At 38.8% G+C, this 19,721-nt stretch overlaps 2 protein-coding genes across 3 annotated transcripts in view; one reads left to right on the forward strand and one right to left on the reverse strand.

Annotated features, from left to right (window-relative positions):
• Positions 1–678: 678 nt before the first annotated feature.
• CFAP96 (cilia and flagella associated protein 96) lies at positions 679–13,105 on the reverse strand. Of its 2 annotated transcripts, none has more exons than XM_063459990.1 (8): positions 13,015–13,105; positions 9,688–9,804; positions 7,644–7,863; positions 6,918–7,055; positions 6,734–6,809; positions 5,066–5,245; positions 3,027–3,199; positions 679–1,005 (listed from the first exon to the last, which is right to left on the reverse strand). In XM_063459990.1, exons 2-8 carry the CDS (start codon positions 9,782–9,784, stop codon positions 957–959), a joined length of 933 nt encoding a protein of 310 aa, XP_063316060.1. In that variant the 5' UTR covers positions 9,785–9,804; positions 13,015–13,105; the 3' UTR covers positions 679–956. The 2 variants fall into 2 exon arrangements, with proteins under 2 accessions (XP_063316060.1, XP_063316059.1); XM_063459989.1 differs by lacking the exon at positions 13,015–13,105 and adding an exon at positions 12,840–12,910.
• A 145-nt stretch (positions 13,106–13,250) lies between these two features.
• UFSP2 (UFM1 specific peptidase 2) overlaps positions 13,251–19,721 on the forward strand; it is a 32,411-nt gene continuing 25,940 nt past the window's right edge. The window contains exons 1-5 of the mRNA XM_063459991.1: positions 13,251–13,351; positions 14,076–14,154; positions 15,892–16,075; positions 16,153–16,219; positions 18,101–18,258. Coding sequence (XP_063316061.1) covers positions 13,349–13,351; positions 14,076–14,154; positions 15,892–16,075; positions 16,153–16,219; positions 18,101–18,258 — 491 coding nt within the window. The 5' untranslated portion in view covers positions 13,251–13,348. The remainder of the gene's footprint in view (positions 13,352–14,075; positions 14,155–15,891; positions 16,076–16,152; positions 16,220–18,100; positions 18,259–19,721) is intronic.

The raw sequence follows: 19,721 nt of genomic DNA on the forward strand, positions 1-19,721 counted from the left end.
TTTTACCTCAGTAAAATACAGATTGAAAACATTTTTTTAAAGCAGTTGCAACAAAAGAAGTTGGGTGTACAGGAGGAGAAGGTGGTAAGGACCATATGCAAACTAACTTAAATTCTAAGGCATTAATTTATAGAAAATTTTAACTCTGTGATCCATGTCAGATTATTGAATACTATATAAATTTATATATAGTGGCAGCATTTCCTTGTGAATCTTGGCTTAAAACGTATTCTAGGGCAAGAAGACAAATCGTGGTTTGCTTCCTGGTCACTCAAAGAAACTGTTTGAGTGTTACCTTTAATTTAATCTCATGAATGTGTACACAAGTCTATAAACTAAGTCAACCAATCTTCTATTCTCCCTGGCTATTATAGTGTCCCTCTTTTACCTCTCACTGTTCAGAAGAGCTTTGCTGCAGGTCTTTGCATTTACACATTTACATTCACATTACGGTGTAAGCGGTTATGCATTCACTTTGCATAAGTGGCTGTTACAGCATTATCAGTCTGAATTTTGATTTATTTCTGAGGGTTACATATACCATCCGCCTACACTCCATCTACCTGGCTCACATATCGGCATGCTCTACTTTTTCCTACCCGGTTTTATTCTACTCCTTTTCTTCTTCCATTCCTTTATGAGGTCCATGTCATGTTCACTCTAAATGACACCACAATGGGAAGAGCATAGCTAAAAATTTACAAATTTATTGTGTGTACAATCAGTGTGTTATTATAGATATCCACAAATAATAAGACCATTTTTTCACAGTTGAATATGATTTGATAAATACATCTTATGCATAAGAGGCCATCATAAAAAACAGGTTAAAAAAAATTATAGCCATGTATTTATACATAAACATGTTTAGGGAACACCACACTACTAACAGAATTTATTTAGAGACGTAAGCAGTGGTTCTCTTTGCCAGTATGCAGTTTTCATTCACTTTGGATTTAATACGTTGTTAATTTCACGGTTTTGTAGTTCATTGGGGTGACTGACCTACAAAAGAGCATATTATGGTAAAAGTTTTGAAATCAGACTATGTAAAACATAATAATATTATATTAAGTTAAAAACTAAAAACAAACATAAATAATAATTATTTTGTACTTAAAGACAAACCACACCAATTGTTTTGTACCCCTCCCTGTTACAGGTGCCTCATCCCATGGCCCTATTTAGCCCTGTACTGCAGAGAACTCCAGATGGTTTTTTTTCCCCCAAGTAAGTAGCTCATTTAGCAGACATTTGTCTGTTAGAGTAGGAGCTGCCAAAGATGGGCTACATTGACATTGTGGCAGGTTTATGCAATGTTTGATCATTTAATGTAACTAACCCCCTTATTATTTTTTGCCTAGATTAGCTGTTTGTAAAAAACTAACAAAATCTGTCCGCACCAAAGTTGCTGTTTAGTAGATCAGAGAGTGTGCTGGATTTTCATTTTTATTGTACCACAGTGGCTGAGGGGGAATACAAGGGGGGCAGTGACAGGCACCATGGACACAGTATTAGGGTCAAACCATTTAAAATTGAACTCTGTGACAAATAAACCTCCAAGGACTTACTTGTGATAAGATCATTATGTGGACAGAGTGGCACTTAAGGACACATGACATGTGTGATATGTCATGATTCCCTTTTATTCCAGAAGTTTGGTCCTTAAACGGTTATTTAATTTTTATATATACATACATACACACACACACAATTCAAAGGGATGCTAGCACTCAGGGTCTTTAAATGTTCACCAAAAATAGAAAAAAACTTTTATTCCAGAGATCGACGTTTCAGTCCTGATGAAAGTCCACAGTGGTGGACTGAAACGTCGATCTCTGGAATAAAAGTTTTTTTCTATTTTTGGTGAACATTTAAAGACCCTGAGTGCTAGCATCCCTTTGAATTGTATATTTTGTGCTGCTGAGCACCGGGCAATATCCACAGGAGAGCTGGAGTGCAACTCCCATCATTGTGTGTGTGTGTGTGTGTGTGTGTGTGTGTGTGTGTGTGTGTGTGTGTGTGTGTGTGTGTGTGTGGTTAACACATGTTATCGGTGAATTTCAATGTTTTACTCACTGGTGTAATTTTCAGAAAAGTAATGGTTCCCCTTTAAAGATTGACAGAGTTATCCAGTGAAATATGAATTGTCAGGAACTCACCAGAGAACTATACATTTTATGTCTAAATGGCTCAGCTGGAAATATAACTGACTTGGGGTTTTTTGTGGTCTTGCATTTGCAATTCCGTTAAGAGTGCCAGAAATGTATGGTTTAGTGAATAACCATTTATATGCTGTACATGCTGTAATGTAAATGTCGAAGTAAATAGACTTTCTAGGTCATTCAGTTTATCAAGACTTGTAGATCAAAAATAGGTGTATTGACAAAGAATTGTCTAAGTCTTCAATCTATTCTGGTGTTAATTAGCATGATTAGTCACTGCTATCCATATTGCCTCCTCAAGCTCTTCCAGTCTGTCTCACTGACCTGGAAGGTTTGGCTTGGAAGCTTATGATAAGCCGCCCATTGCGAGTAACTGTACTGTGCTACAATCCCTGTTATCTGTCAATCCAGTGCTTCTCAAATAAAAAAATAAATCAGTGATTTAAATAATTTACGTTTGGAAAGAACACTCCCACCCCCTTAACTTCCTTTGAAGCATTAAGGGGGCAGGTGTGTCTGGACTCCATGTTACCTTTACGGGATAAACGGTTTTCCAATGGTTTAATCTGAAAAGTGATCGTTTGGCATAATTGATAGCCAGTAGATGCATATTCTTGGAAAAATGTAAACATTGACGTATCTCAAAATGGCGATGTTTTATATTGTCCAAAAAAGGGACATTATCTTTGCACCTAAACCACTACATTTAGATGCTTGGTGCTTAGATTGCCCATTAAAGGTTTGCACCAATAACGTTAGCAACTACCTTGAATTTATTGCATAAATTAATTTTAGGCACGTTCTTGGTGTTCACAATAGAAATGTCACTTGGTAAAGTGTTTTTACAGACTTTGCACTTACTTTGCTACATTCGATGCCAATATGCTTCGGATAGGATAGGATTTCGGTCCAGTTGGCGGGTTGAATGGCTTTACGCTTTTTGCACTAATCTTACTTTTTGCTGACTTTGCTTTGTAAAGGTCATTGGAATGAGAAGGATATTGATTGAATGTTCCAGCTTTCATTCCTCCTGGCTATCAAGAGAAATAGAAAAATATATCACCATCATGAGGAAGAAAGAATCACAAGAGTATTTAGAGATCAGAAAATGTTTAGTGTTACTTTATCTTTCACAGCAGTAAACAAAATTGCAGTAGAGAGAAAATCTACTGGCATTGCCAGTGATGCCCATAATGAGTGTCAGCTGTAACATGGTGTGTCAGCTTGGTGTCAAGCACAGCTGACTGACTGCCTCTCTGGCCAGCCGCAACACAGAAAACCACGCAGAGAGCTCTGATGAAGCTCTGCTCGCTAAACAATGTGAGCATGTTTAAAGATGTGCTGCTTTAACCCCTTAAAGACACATGACATGTGTGACATGTCATGATTCCCTTTTATTCCAGAAGTTTGGTCCTTAAGGGGTTAAAGACATTGTCCTGGTATCCTCAGATGCAGAACACCAGGTAACAAACCTACACAATGCATTTAAAAAACAAGTTTCATATTCTGCAATAGTTTCATGTAAAGGTGCAGTCTAAGCACCATAACTCATGCCATTGTAGTGGTCAAGCTGCTAGAAGTGTGTGGCCTGTCCCCTGACTCTGGAGAAAAAGTAAAGGAGACATCAGCAGGTTATTCACTAAAAGTGAGAATTCAAAATAGACGTAGCCCAACTAGAAGCATAGTTGACTTAGAAAAATGTTTCTAATTCAGCAATTTTGCCATTAAATTTGAAATTCACTTTGAATTCTCACTTTAGTAAATAACCTTGCAGATGTCTAGGAGGAGGAGTAAAGGTAGAGGAAAAATTCTATATAAAACTAATCTCCAGCTCACCTAAATTTCCCAATTGGCTATGTTGTGTTGCAAGTTTGAATTTAAAATAAATAAAGTTCACTCTCACTACACACCAAACGGTCTTCTCCCTCGTTTCCACTTCTTTTACCCAACACTCACACCCATGTGTGTCTTTATGATTATGTTAATTTTCCTTTTTAGCCCCTTACCACTGGAATAAGCTGCCTCCCCAAATTTAATCTGACACCTCTCTATAATCTATCAGCAAGCTTCTAAACTCATAGACCTTCTCACATAGTAGGAGGTTGAAGACTATGAGCAGGGTGATCCTCTCCTTTTTTATCAGTAAATAAACACTAATGAATAGATTAAGTGGTTTGACCCCTTAAAGACCAAACTTCTGGAATAAAAGGGAATCATGACATGTCACATATGTCATGTGTCCTTAAAAGCTTCATCATTGTTGTTACAATGAATGGTGTGTAAGCTAATTAAAGCAATGTTGATTTGTATATACTAACTTGGTAAAAAAATAAAAATAAACCTAACTCGGCTGTGACACCATTCATCCTTTTAGCGGTAAAGGTCAATTTACAAGCTGTCTCCACCAGTGATATTCAGGATGCTAGTGAGGTCCAAACTTTTTTCAAATTTCCTTTTACACAATCTGCATTGAAATGTTTTACATCTGGGTGGGCAAATATTTTTCACTGACAACCTGAGAAATCAGCACTTTTAGAGATTACCTCATAGCTTTAAGAATGAAGTCTAGAATTTATGAATATTCTTGGGTTCATTTACTAAACATCACATTACGGTACTATGCTAACAGCTAAACCAGGGCTAAAATAGTCAAGTTGTTCAAATAGTCGACTATAGCGGATTTGGAGAATTTTACCAAATCAGTTATCAGAGTCCAATATGTTACAATTCATAGTTTAGAGAATAAACTCTGTGTATTTAAATTTACAAAGCAATTTATGCATCGATAAGCCTGAAAGTCACAATATAAAAAGTGCCATTGAAAAGCAGATAAATTGCATAATTAGAAATAGAAAAATATATGATACATTTATTTAAATAAAGCATGCATGTATACCCACTTGTTTCCCTGGTGAACTTGGCATGAAGGGCTTCACGGATCCTATTTTCTTGGTCTTATCCTTCAGGGGCGGCAAGGGTTTGTCTGAGTGGTAGGGGTTTTCATCAAAATAGTCCTTCGGATAAAGATTTAGCCTTAAAGGACCACCTTTAAGTTTTTGTTTGTGACTGTCGTGTTCCTTCTGAACTCAAAAAAAAAAAAAAGTATGCTAAGAAAATTCCTTTTAATCACTACTAACATACTGGTTAGGGCAAGCCTGTGGCTTGGTACAATGAGACAACAGATGACACACTTTACAGTTTATATTAAGAGTGATAGTTTAACCCCCGATGGAAAAAAGTAGCAGGGTTATTAATTTTTTTCCAGAGCGCTTTAAAATCTATACACGAAGAACACTGGTAATTATGCAAACAATGGGAAATATTATTAGACATACATGTACAAAAGGAGAGGATCACCCTGCTCATAGTCTTCAACCTCCTACAAGGTACTATGCAAGAAGGTCTATGAGATTAGAAGTTTGCTGACAGATGATAGAGAGGTGTCAAATCAGATGCGGGGAAGCAGCTTATTCCAGTGATAAGAGGGAAAATGATCAGAATCATGAAGGAACACATAGGTGTAAGTGTAAAAATGAGGAAGAAGACAGTTTAGTGCGTAGTGAGAGAGAAGGGCAAGATTATGGAGGGATGTGCACACAAGGATAAGACATTCGAAGAGAGTGGAATGATGGAGTGTTGTGGAGACCAAAGTAAAAAAAGAGTTATTAAAACCCTATAAACAGGATTTAAAATGTTGATAAAACATTTGTAATTCTTTGATCAATTGCTGTCAATATATGATTTAGTGAATAACCTGTAGGAATGTATTACAATTTAAGGCCTCAAGCAGTCAGTTGCTAACTTCATCAGAGAGGTTACATCCCGAGCCAGAATAACAAAAGGAGCTGATAGAGCTCCAGTTTCATGCACATGCCCCAAAATAGGTCAATCATAATCATTGTATCTATTAGACATGTGCAATTTGTTTCGTTCCGAATGTACATTCGGACGAATTTAGTGCAATTCGGATGCTTACGAATGTCTGAAGTTCGGTAGTTCGGAAGTGCCGAATCAAACCGAATTGCAGAAGTTCCGAATTGCCGAAGTGCTTCGGATTTCTGAAAAGTGGCAAAACAAGAGAGGGAGGGAAAATTACGTGAATGATGACAGGAATCTTGACCAATAAGCTAATTCCTGGCACTGGGAGACCTATAGATGTGTAAGTGGTTGTGGTGGCAATCCTGGCACTGGGAGCCCCCTGGTTCCCCAGCAAAAACATTGCCGAGACTTTTTTTACAGACCTGGCCAGATGGTATTTATAGAGGCTTTCCCCACGCTGTTCAACACAGCCCATGTGGACCAAGTATGCACCTACCCAATCTCTGGAATACTAATGCTAGCAATTAAATGGTAGAGTACAAGTCCCCCACTCTGACTTTAGAAATTAGTCATTTAATCCCTTAAGGACCAAAACTTCTGGAATAAAAGGGAATCATGACATATCATACATGTCATGTGTCCTTAAGGGGTTAAAACTACCTTTACTGTTTGGAAGAGGTGTGCTTATAATTTCACAACACTGGCAGGCATTAAAACGGGTGATAAATCTGACATGGTCAAATACTTACCTTCATCAGAACTCGCAATCTGTCATAATCATCTGAGGTATATGGGTATTCCTTGCCTATGGTTACATTAGGGTACCTTAAAAGAAATAAATATAATGAGCTCACTGTGTAGAAAAAAAGAGAAACATAAAACTGACCTGTAAAATGACCATGTAAAAGAAAGGCAAGTATCTGAGACTCTTACCCATATCCAGTCCCGTGCTTTGAAGGATTGGTGTAAAAGTTTTTTCCTGGTGCTGTGTAGGCTTTTCGGGGTTTTTGTACAGGGCTCAATGCAGGAACTGGACCACCCAAAGTACCATAAAAGCTGCCTTGTCCAGATCTTAAAAGAAGGCCACATTACAAACATCAGTAAAAGGAGAATCTGTGTGACTCCATAAGCTCTGAATTATGCATTGTGGCTTTTAGAATGTATAACTTTTCCGCCAAACTGAATCCTTAGTTAATTGTGAAGAAGCAAATATAAAACTTTTGGAATTGGCAAACATATTTTTTATTTTATTTTTAAACAACAATTTTGGGCTACTTTTAAATAACCTGAAAACAGATTTATATCTGTATGCCAGAGAGATATAAAACAGCAATTTGGACAAAGCTCAACGTCTTTACCCTTCATCAGGATTCTTGTTACATCTGTAGGCAGCAACTCATCGTGTAAAATGTATAATTGATTTTACTGCAACCTTGGAGTATAACTTATCTGTAACCATTGACAATTAACAGCTGGTCACTACAGTCTATACAATAAGGTAAGAGAAGCCAAACAATGGTCCCCTTGTTGTTAGCAGCTGTTAGTTAAAGGTTACATTAACAATAAGTAAAAATAGAGCAAGTGATTGGAAGAAGGCCTTATTGACACATTACCATGAAGGATTGGGGAAAATAAAATATGTTTTGTTTTCCGACTTACGGTTTTATCTCGCCACTAGTAGGAAGGAATGCCTTTCCGAGATTTTTCTTGGCTTGTTCTATTTTGTATTTCCTCCTCTCTCTCAGTGGATCTGAATAGGATTCGCGTTCAAAAACTCTTTTGAACTCGCCGTCAAAGTAGCCACCTGTTATATTAGCCATGGACTTGGACCCTCCAGGAATCATCTGCCTGTTCTTACTAGCAGCTTCATTAAATGGTTCTGGGGGGGGGGGGGGAGGAGGAATACATTAATGATATTAAGTGTTTCCCTTCTTGTTTAATATTGTGATACATTAACCACAAAGGATACCGGTTTCCAGCAAACACAGCAGGGGCCTCTAAGGTGTAATCAGCCGCAGACATGAAATTGCACAAAGAAGCAGTTTTATTCAATAAATGAACAAATGTCACACTTGGCTTTTCAATCGCATTCATTCAGCGACCCTAACTATCCCAGATAGAATAACCTAATAAACAAACTACGTTTTCTCTGATAAGCTTACTGCTGCCCTGCTCTTAGCAGTTTAAATAAAACACACTTCTTTTTCTAGGAGTCAGCAGCCTGAGAATTTACCTGCTGTTAATTGAATAATACAGGAGAGGTGAGTGGACAGAGCAGGGGTAGGCAATCTTCTACTAGTAATGTGCCAAAACAAGACTTTGAAGTCCTTTGGTGTGCTGGTCCAATTTTTAAATTGGTGTGTGCATGTTGCCGTATTTTGTGTGTTATTTATGGGGGCTGCTTTGTAGGGTTGTGTTTGTGCGTATGAGGGATGTTGTAGTGTATATGTGCATGAATAGACTGAGGTATTGTTTATGATGTGTATGTATGCATGTGGGCTGTGTTTCATGTAATGTGTGAAAGAGCGTTGTGTATGCGGGGCTGTCTGTGAAATTGCGTGTGGTTTATATGTAGCCTTGTGTGTGTGGTGTTATGTGAATATGTGGGGCTGCTTGGGCTACTGCATGTGGGAGGCTGTTTGTGAGGTTGTGTAGTTGTGAATTGTTAGTGGTGTTGTGTGTGTGTGTTTGTGAGGGCTGTTTGTATTATTTGTATGAGGGAGAGGCCTCTTCTGCACCTCTGTGTATATCTAGGTGTGTGGGTGGTTTCCCTGGGTTCAGTGGGGATAGGGTTGGCCAGATACTGGCCAGTGGCAGGATCTTCGATGGCTGCTGCAGGCGGCTCTACTCCAGTGCGGAATTCCCTTCACAGGCGCTGGGATGAAGTAATCTGAGATCACTTCCTCTCAGTACTGCAATAAATGAATTGAGAATTGTCTATCACTTCTTGCTGCAATCACGCCCAGTTGGTATTAGCAAATATATGTAAATATATAAGTCCAACTGGAATCCTTAGATCTCCCCAGCCCGTTTGGCTCTGGCAGCCTTGTGTGCCATGCAAAGGTATCTTGAGTGCCATGCATTGTGCATATGCCATGGTTTGCTGGCCCCAGGGATAGAGACTATGAAGTATTTTGGGTCCTAAATTTCTCCCCTCCACTACCCTTCCAGACACTGCGTGACAATATGCATTTAAACAGTGACTCCATGTGTGTACTGTGTCCTTGACTGGGAAGTTCATGGCCAGTACTTTGGATCTGTCCTAATTCATTCTATACAGAAGAATCAGAAAAAAATGCAAACTCCATAAAAATAGCATGACAATCAAACATTCTATATTCCTCCAATGGGGGTTATTAAAAAAAAAAAAAAAAGCATTAAGACATATTCATGAGCCACTAATCTTTGGTGCAGATTCAAAGTATCAGTGAAGCATCATTCAGTCTACAAGAGACAAGAAAAAAATAAAAAAATCAGAGCACAGAGTTCAAAATCAGGACTGTCCTCGCTTATTTGGGATTTAGAGGATGTGTCCACATGTGCTAATTTTTTCTTAGATTGGACAAACCCAAGAATCCCTTGCTCATTTCACTTGCAAGCCCTCAACTGCATATATTCTGCATTGAGGCTTACACTGAGTCAAAAGCTCTTTTTAAACTACCGGTATGCAGGAATACTCTAACTTAAAGAAGTGTTTACTTACTTGAACAAGGGGGGACATATTTATCTCCAATGCTGATATAGGTCATCTCACTGAAGAGGCCAATCCTCTCCATGTCATTTTTCACATCTCCAGGCATGGTTGTTCAGGCAAGGCAGTCTTAAAGAGAAATTGCAGAATATATTACATGAAATATAGTAAAGTGAATTAAGCAGTTACAAGAATGGATTCCCATCTGAGCACTTAAACGGTTTAAAAACAAAAGGAAATAAAAACACCAACTAATATAGAATGAATACATACTATATACTATTAATGAATATATATTAGCACAGGATCCTTAGGTAAAATAATAGGAGAGGAAACATTCAGGTGCTTATTCACTAAAGATAGAGTTGAAGTGAAGTGAAATCTGAATGGAAAACATAGGCAAAAGTAGTGGATCTGGAAAGTTTTTTCCAACCCCGCTATAGTCACAGCTATTTCAGGCTGAATGTTGCCATTTTTAATTTAGTGAATAACCCTTCTAGTGTTTGACATTGAAACCTGGGAATGTGCTTACTTTTACTCGCAATGCGCGACCCATGAAAGGGTCCCATCGAAAGCTTCCCCTTTATCCCCCCCCCCCCCCTTAGTGGGAACACAGAGAAGGCAGCAAGATGGGTGTCTGGGAATTCAGTCCCTCCAACTATCCCGCTTTTGGTGGGATCGGACAAATTTTAGGGTCCTGTCCTGCCTTTGTTCCCCGTTTACCCGCCTTTGGACACACCAGACAACTGTCTGTCAAAAAGTGTCTATGAAAGATTTAGCAAATGATATCACAATCAAGTTAATTTCTTGCATTGGAGGAGGAGAAACAGGAATATTGGGAGCTAATTATGAAAGCAATCTAATAACTCACACTTAAAGGATCACTATAGGGTCAGGAACACAAACATGTATTTCTGACCCTATAGTGTTAAAACCACCATCTAGCCACCCTGGGCCCCTCATGCCTCTATAAATATAGCAACATCTTACTGTATTCAAGCCTGAAGCTGTAACTCTGCATGCTGTTTGTCTCAGAAAAACAAGCTGTCTTCTGACATCAGAAGTGGTGGCCTGATCCAATCACAATGCTTCCCCGTAGGATTGGCTGAGACTGACAAAGAGGCAGATTAGGGGCAGAGCCAGCATGATTCAAACACAGCCCTGGCCAATCAGCATCTCCTCATAGAGATGAATTGAATCAATGAATCTCTATGAGGAAAGTTTAGTGTCTGCATGCAGAGGGAGGAGACACTGAATGTTTGGATGCATTTTAGGCAGCCATGACACAGGAAGGATCTCTAACAGCCATCTGAGGAGTGGCCAGTGAAGTTATCACTAGGCTGTAATGTAAACACTGCATTTTCTCTGAAAAGACAGTGTTTACAGCAGAAAGCCTGAAGGTAATGGTTCTACTCACCAGAACAAATTCAATAAGCTACATAGTTACATAGTTACATAGCTGAAAAGAGACTTGCGTCCATCAAGTTCAGCCTTCCTCACATATGCTTTTGCTGTTTATCCAAAAGAAGGCAAAAAAACCCAGTCTGAAGCGCTTCCAATTTTGCAACAAACTAGGAAAAAATTCCTTCTTGACCCCAAAATAGCAGTCAGATGTCTCCTTGGATCAAGCAGCTATTACCCCACTAATTAGAAATTATATCCCTGTATGTTATGTTTTTGCAAGTATTTATCCAATTGCAGTGTAAACATCTGTATAGACTCTGACAAAACCACCTCAGGCAAAGAATTCCATATCCTTATTGCTCTTACTGTAAAAAAAACCTTTTCTTTGCCTTAGATGAAATCTCCTTTCTTCAAGCCTAAATGTGTGACCTCGTGTCCTATGTATAGCCCTGTTTATGAATAGATTTCCAGATAATGGTTTGTACTGGCCCCGAATATATTTGTATAATGTTATCATATCCACTCTCAGGCGCCGTTTTTCCAAATTACACTATAGTCACCAGAACCAGTTGTTCTGGTGACTATAGTGTCCCTTTAAATTCTGTCATTATTTTATTATTCAAATTTCTAAAAGTGATCGTATTTATTAACATGTTCTATAAGAAATTTCACAAGTTTTCACAGGAATTTCCATTTCATAAGATCACCAAATTTAGAATGGCAGGAAACAGAAAAGTGAAGCAGAACATTTATCTTTCAGAAAAATTGGTGCAAAAATTGATAAATCTGTTGCTTCGCAGAAAAAAATGGTGTATATTCAAAACTGCAACAGCTTCAATAACTTGTAACAAATATTTGCTGAAAATTAAATGTGAAAGTGCGTTTAATTGTTTCTGTTTTCTCTACATGCTACTGTCTGTTCAATGACAGAAAAGCTTATAAAGAGGATTGACAGGGAGACAAAATGGAGGCACATTTCAGCCTAGAGCAAAATATAGCTGTATGGATTTCTGCATTTTATTTTATGTATTTTTCAGCGCTCACGATCATATATTTATTGAATGTGAGAGATATTTAAATATAATAATATTTGAAATCCTGGGAAGTGACTTTTCTTTCGTGTGCAATTTAGGCTCTAACAAAATTAGAAATTGGATATTACAAGATCTACTCTCCATACATACAGGAGGAGTTTGTTCACTAAGCAGTGAATTGTAATAAAATGAGTAAAAAAAAATGAGTTGTTTTTGTTTTAGTTAATGGAACACCAAATGTAAAAATTAAGACCACAAAGCCGCTTTGTAGAAAGTATCCAGCTCCGCTCTAGTCACCTGAACTGCAATTGACCATGTAACAGCCACTGAAATTCACTTTTGTTGATTATTATTAAAAAAAAAGAAAGGACGACAAAACATTTTACACTGAAACATATATATATATATATATATATATATATATATATATAAAAGTTTAAATGAATATTAGAAAATAATTATAAATGCATAAAGAGTGACTCCCTATTTAGCTTCATGAATGATCACTCGCATTATATCTAAATAAGGATAAATTATATTTATAGTCAAAAATATTATTTTATTGATAAGTTCTTATTCTTTCCACTTTCTGTTTTAAGGATAGAGGAAGGCAGTTAGTAGGTCAGTTGGTAAGTACCCCAATAAATCCCACCTCTGTATGAACCCCCACCTCTAACTAATAACTTTTATACAGAGTTTCCCCTATCAATGTCTTTAATCTCTCACCTCTCTGCGGTCTCTGTGGCTGTCACATACTGTTTGTTTCTCTGGGTTACCCTGGAATTGGGGCAGTCCATTATGCCAGTGGACATATAACAGCCCCAATTACTACACATTCATCGCTGTCAGTTTCAAAAGACATAACACTTACAAAAAAAACTGTATCAGACTTTTCACTGACCTCCTTATCCGAAAGAATACTGAAAGCGGTTAGTGTAATCGAGAAAAATCACCCCTGTTCTACAACTTGGTACAGTCAATTTTTATGGTCCTAAACGCCATCACGTTCATTCATCCTAAAGCTGCGCAATGACTGCCGGGATTTGTAGTACGTTAAACTAAAGCCAGATTATTCCGCCAATCCAAGAGCCGCCTTTGCCCAAAGTGGGCGGAGATTTTGTGTGACGTGTAAAGCCGGAAGCAGCGTGTTGACAAGTCATCAATGTGATTTTGTGCTGGAGTAAAGGATACAGCTGGTTCTCCAATATAATCATACTGGGAGATTTGGTATAGACATGGTGAGTATTGAGTTAATACATGTACACATTTGAAAACTAAAAGCAACCAGGGGGCATATCTGACATGCAGCCTTTCAAGGCTTTGATAAATATGTGTGTTTAGTGCTATTTAGGGAAATCAGGTGTTACATTATGCAGCTATACACTTCATATACATTTTATCAAGAAAATAATTTTATTTTTCTGGACATTAATAAACAAAGAGAATTGTAAAAAGGTTTTGTGTGTCAACTGCAATGCGCTATATATTTATGTCTGACTTGTGATCTTATTTTTCCATCACAACGTTTTAAATCTTTTTAGATTATTGACATAGCAGCACCGTCATTATAAGAGATTTAACTAAATGTTGGGAGTGAGTGCAGCCCTGACTGAACTGACTTTATTGCATTAAATATTTCTTCATTATTTAGCCATTTATTAAAACTTCATTTCATAAATGTTACTACGAGCCATTTATTCATAAAATAAAGAATTGATCAAGGAATTGCAAACTGTAGGCCTAATTATCCATCTGGGAAAAAAATATATATCTGCAACTGGTTATTTAACTAATACAATACAATACCTTCTTTTTAAATATTCTGCACATTGGGATGGGTCTAAGAGTACCAGTATAGAGAATAAATGGATGTTTCAACTCTGAAATAAGAAACTGTGATAATGCTGTAAATACATCTTGACCATAATCTGGTTATTTATTTTTTGTATATAATATTTCCAGGTTGGTATAGAAGCTTCGAGCATCCTTTTTAGAACAAGAGGCGGACTGAACCTCTCCTTCCCCCTGACAGCTGCTGATGGTATATGTAATATTATGTAAAATGAGTAATATAAAGTTTACTGTACACCGTCTACACCAGTTCTGGTGAGCCTATGACACAGGTGCCTCTGGGGTGGCATTTAGTGTTTCATAAAGAGTGTCCATAAATGTTTTATGCTAGCGGCACATAATGCCCAATGGCTTCATCATCAGGTGTCCTCCTGGTAATTGCTTATATCAAATTATGTAAAGCACCTTTCAACTCTAGGAGACAGTTTGGGGATTTTGGGTTATAGGGACACTATAGTCATCAGAACCACTACAGCATAATGTAGTTATTATGGTGTCTATAGCCTGTCCCTGCAGGCATTTCAATGTAAACACTGCCTTTTTAGAGAAAAGGCAGTGTTTACATTTCTGCTTAGTAACATTTTTAGTGGCCATTACTCAAACGGCCGCTAGAGTGTCTCCAAGTTCTGCGCTGAACATTTCCCATAGAGATGAATTGATTGTGCCGCATTTGGAATGCTTGCTTAATAGCTTCCCAATGCTTTCCGATGGGAAAGCATTGGATTGGCTGAGATAATCAAGACTGATCATTTCAGCTATGGAGGCGGGTCAGTTGCAGCGAAAATCGCTCGATGTTGGGGGGGAAAAAGGAGAGTAAAAACACTGTTGTCATGCAATCAGAGGGGGGTTTGTGACCTAAACAAACATATTCACTGACACACGTGGACAGACAGACAGACACAAACACTGATACACATATACGAGCACACACATACTGACATACACCCATTCTCTCACACACTCACAAAATATTTTTTTTTATTTGATACTCAAATAGATGCACAAAGATTCATAGATATACACATACATATATACACAAACAAAAATAAAATACATATTTTTAGCCACCCGCCTGTTTCTTACCTTTTGGGTGCAGGGGGGTGGCTTCCTTGAGGACCAGTGGGGCTGGTTGCAGCTGATGGGAGTGTGCTGCCGCTGGTAAATATTTCCCACTCCTGAATCTCCTGCAGTTCTATGCGTGCCGGGAGGAAGTGAAAGGAACTGTAGGGGAGTGGGCAGGCCACCAGATCTGCAGAATGGGGGCTGGGGGAGACACACTCTGTGGAATGGGGGCGGGAGGCGAGATGAGCCACCTTTACGCGGTACCCTGCCAGCTTACAATCCTCCTGCACGGCCGGGGAAGTAATTACAGCTTCCTTCACTTCCTCCCAGCGCGCAGTTGGCTTCTCGCGGATGGAGGAAACGGCCTGACAAATCCAGGCGACAGGACAAAATTCTTAGTCGCCATGGCGACCTGGCATCTGGAATTTGTTGAACCCTGCCTTTACAAGAGCAAAACCATGCAGGAGAGGGGAACCCCACACTTTGAGGGTAAATTTATTGAAGAGGAATGGCAGAGATAATGAGTGACAATTCACTGCAGGTGGTCAAATAAGGTGTTCTTATATTAAATGGCAGAAAGTTAATATGGAGATGATAGCGCCAAAGGGATGTGTATAGAAGTAGGAACCTCTATATATGATGAGCCGGAAGAGTGATCTATGGGGACAGAAGCTGACTGAAATTGAGGATGGGAATGGTTACTGACTGAGTGTGAAAGAAAGGTACAGACATGGACAGAGTGTGTGAAGAGTAATAGGAGAGACATCAGTCTAAGTATTATATGTGTTTGTTGTGGGGTTTGTTTGCTAATAGATTTGATTTTGATCCTGATTTAGTTTTTTTTTTTTTTCTTCCCGTGATGTAGAAACCTCTGCAAAAAAGGCCCTGGTTGGAGCACTTAATGATCTATCAGCAAAACTATTGTCCGATTCACTGGTGTTGCACTTATGTAACAGTTCTCTGTATATTTGGCCCAATGCTGGCACAAGCTCCTCCTTCTCAGAGTGGACAGACGAATCACAATGCAAAGACATTCTGAACTTCATAAAGTGAGTAAAACGCCAACGTATTTCATCAAACACATATCAGTCAATTATTTATTTAAATTATCATTTGTTTGTTTCAGGATTGACGATGAGGATTCAAGGAGAAAGAGCTCTAAAAAGAAAGAGAGGAAGTTACCACAAGACATGGTAGTGAACCTACAGTGCATATTGTCCTGTTTTTTTGCAGCAAAGCACAAAATACTCTAATCTATTTTACAACCCACACTGCACTTATCCCTTAGTAGCCAAGGTGGCATATACCTTTGGGTTTTAGTTGCCAGTGAGCCTCCAGAGTGGTCCAAGTCCCAAGAATTCAATTATTGACAAGAATACAGCAAGACACAAATAACTTGTAACTGTCTGGATAACTGGGTAACTGCTTTAAAGATCAAATACTATTAAAGTGGTTCTGAAAAAATAATAATAATAGTTTAGTGGTAATCTTTATTCCCTTTCCACCCTCACAGCCATGTATATTCATGGTTACACATTGCAGGTTAATGTAAATATATTTCATATAGCCAAATTAAATCTAAGGTAGTATTAAAAGAGAGATCAAGACAGTAAACGGCCACTCCGGTAGGATCATTGTAGGGGAGCTATGGCAACAAAATCAACGGTAGGAAACAGGTGCTAAGAGTAGGTATGAATACAGGACAGAGAACGAGCTGAACAAACCACCCTCCAAAACTACACAAACCCACCCCCCTCCCACCCCCAAAACTAATGGTAATAAGTAACCACCAATAAAATAGGGAAGGGATAGGTGGTTAGATGAGAAGCATCTAAATCAAAATAAGCAAGCTTATAAATTATTCTTGACTCAGATATTTGCTTTATTAAGCCACCTTCCTCAAATCCTGTCCCTAATCACCTGCTTTTTAAACACGTCTTACTGGGTGTTACGGCAAGAAATTGGTCTGCCACTTTTAGTTCCTCTCATTCTATGATCAGGCACATTAAGTCTGGCCCCGGTGGGCATCACAGCATATAATTATGCCCCCCTCCCCAAGGACAATCTCCAAATACATTGGGGTACCAACTGCCCTTGCTAGGCTCCTTTCCTCTTTGTGAGAGGCTTGGTGATTAATGGATACATCCCCTGATGGCCACTTTTTTACTTTTATGGGTAGCACTTTTCACTTCTTCTGTTTTAGATCATTTTTAGGATTTGTTTTGGTGTATATAATTTTTTCGAATTTAGGGCCAGTGGTTTAGATGGGCATTAATAGCACTGTGCCTGGGTATTCTAGGGACCGTATGAGGGCTTAGTTTTGGACTGTCCAACCCACCTCCTTCGCCCCCACCCCACGCGTCTTCCTCTTTCTCTGTCCCTTACTCCTACCTACACCTGTTTCCTAACTTTGGACATCTGTTAATGCCGATTAGGGACTTGTTTAAATTAGGAGGACTGTACTTTACTTCCCTCAACTATAAGGGTTTTGTTACCTTACATCCCCTACAGCGAGCATACCAGAGTGTCCGTTGACTGTTCTTTTGATCTCTTTTAATACTACGGGTCTGGTATTTTGTTAACTTTTTGCTTACTAGGGTGACCCCCTATTTGAAGGAGCACAGTGGCAAGTGACTTTGCGGCAACTCTCCGCCAGCTTTTGATAGATTTCTGGGCTGTAGAACTTTTTCCCAATACTTTTTCTTTATTTTACAAATTACGTCTTTCTCCCCCTCTTTCCCCCCTGTTTACTACAGTCGTTTTAGGTAAATTTTAATTGCTAGATTCTAGCCACCTGGAAGGATAGAGGTAGGATTCTGTCCTCACTGAGTATACACGATGGGTATTCTTGCAGGTTGTGCAATATCCTGTATAATACAGATACTTAGTGTAATGGTGCATTCTGCATTTGTGTATTATGTCTGTGTAAACTCGGTCGTGTATGCAAATGCCATCATTTCTGTTGTACCTATTGTTTCCACAGCTATATTTTTTATATATATATGTACCGTTGGATTTCAACTGTTTTTTTGTTGAATGCAAATAAGATTTATTTTTTCTTCGTATTATTACAGCAGCATATTGTCAATATCAACATCATGTTTGAGACGTCCACTTCTTCTAAACCTTCTGCACCCGTAATTAAACAGGAAATAAAAAGTCATCATCTTGTGAACCTGACCCTACCTATAGATTCAGTAGTTACAGTTTCCACAGAGGAAACCTGGGGGAAGTAAGTAACATTCATCATTTAATTTGTGTTCCTCGGTAGCTGCTCTTTGTAAATCTTTCTACATCTCTAGTTTTTACTTTGATCATCGTTGTTATTAATTAAACTGTCTGCAAGGTACTTTGAATCCAGTACATTTTATCTGTAACTTTTTATCTCTCCTATAGTTGAATTCTTCACGATCGGCATTAAAATCTCATAGTAATACCAATATAATGAACTCTCTATTTAGTTTAAAACACAGTGTTTTATTATAGGCACAATAGAAATTGCAATTTAAAATGCTCTGAATAATGCTTTTATAAGATATAGGCAATCTTTAAAAAGAGCTTGTTTTAAATAGTTTAACTGAAACCATTTATGATACTCTCCCTGCATTTTATAACATTTGGGATATTTAGCTAGAGACCATGCCTCTCAATCTTAGTCATACTCGAAATGTCTTTTAATAGAGTAGACTCATCTGGTGGTTCTCTAAACCTCCTCTTTCCATCCCCTTCTTCTCTGCTCCCTACTTTCTCCTTTCCTTTAACCTGATTTGTTCTCAATCTGAAAAATTGAGACGTGTGTGCCTCCTCTTAATTGTATTTGCCTTCAATCTGTATAATCCTCATCTCTCTTAAATACAGATTTTTTTTTTTTTTATTATTTTTTTTTTACATCATACTACTAAAGAACATTCTAAAAGCTCCCAAATATATGGATACTTCCTATTCCTTGTTGTAAGGGTCAGAAGACACAAGCAGTGGCGTACACACAACCCATGGGGCCCCGGTGCGAAAACTGATCCGTGGGCCCCCCCGCGCGCGCACTTACGCTGCGCGGGCAGGGGCCGCAACACATGGCGGCGGGCACCGGGTCGCAGGGCTGCGACCTGTGTGACCGCGGTATGTACGCCAGTGCATGCATAAACACATACACTTTAAGGACCACTACAGACACCCAGATCACATCAGCTCAATGAAGTGGTCTGGGTGCCAGGTCTCTAGTTTTAACCCTGCAGCTGAAAACATAGCCGTTTCAGAGAAACGGCTATGTTTCACTGAGGGTTAATCCAGCCTCTAGTGGCTGTCTCATTGACAGCCGCTAGAGGATTTTCTGCGATTCTCACTGTGAAAATCACAGTGAGAAGACGCTGAACGTCCATAGGAAAGCATTGAATAATGCTTTCCTATGGGCGGTTTGAATGCGCGCGTGGCTCTTGCCACGCATGCGTATTCGGAGCTGAGAGGCGGAGAGATTCCCAGCGCCAAGGGAGTCCGGCGCTGGAGAAAGGTAAGTGCTTAAGACACACACACACAGAATCTCATGAACAGACGCACACATTTACTGACAGACACACACTCAGTGACAGACATACATACACACTCACTAACAGATGCACACAAACATACTCAGTAACAGACACACACACTAACACACACACTAACATACACTCACACACACACTCTAAGACTAACACACAC

Source organism: Pelobates fuscus, chromosome 6 (assembly GCF_036172605.1).
Source record: "Pelobates fuscus isolate aPelFus1 chromosome 6, aPelFus1.pri, whole genome shotgun sequence".
Lineage (NCBI taxonomy): Eukaryota > Metazoa > Chordata > Amphibia > Anura > Pelobatidae > Pelobates > Pelobates fuscus.

What these genes read in the sequence shown, in the direction of transcription:
- CFAP96 (XM_063459990.1), bottom strand. Translation starts at nt 9,784, where the DNA reads ATGCCTGGAGATGTGAAAAATGACATGGAGAGGATTGGCCTCTTCAGT. An exon ending in AAGCACGGGACTGGATATGG is followed by an intron (nt 6,810 to 6,917) that starts GTAAGAGTCTCA and finishes ATTTCTTTTAAG; the next exon opens with GTACCCTAATGTAACCATAG. An exon ending in CAAGTTCACCAGGGAAACAA is followed by an intron (nt 3,200 to 5,065) that starts GTGGGTATACAT and finishes TTCTCTTGATAG; the next exon opens with CCAGGAGGAATGAAAGCTGG.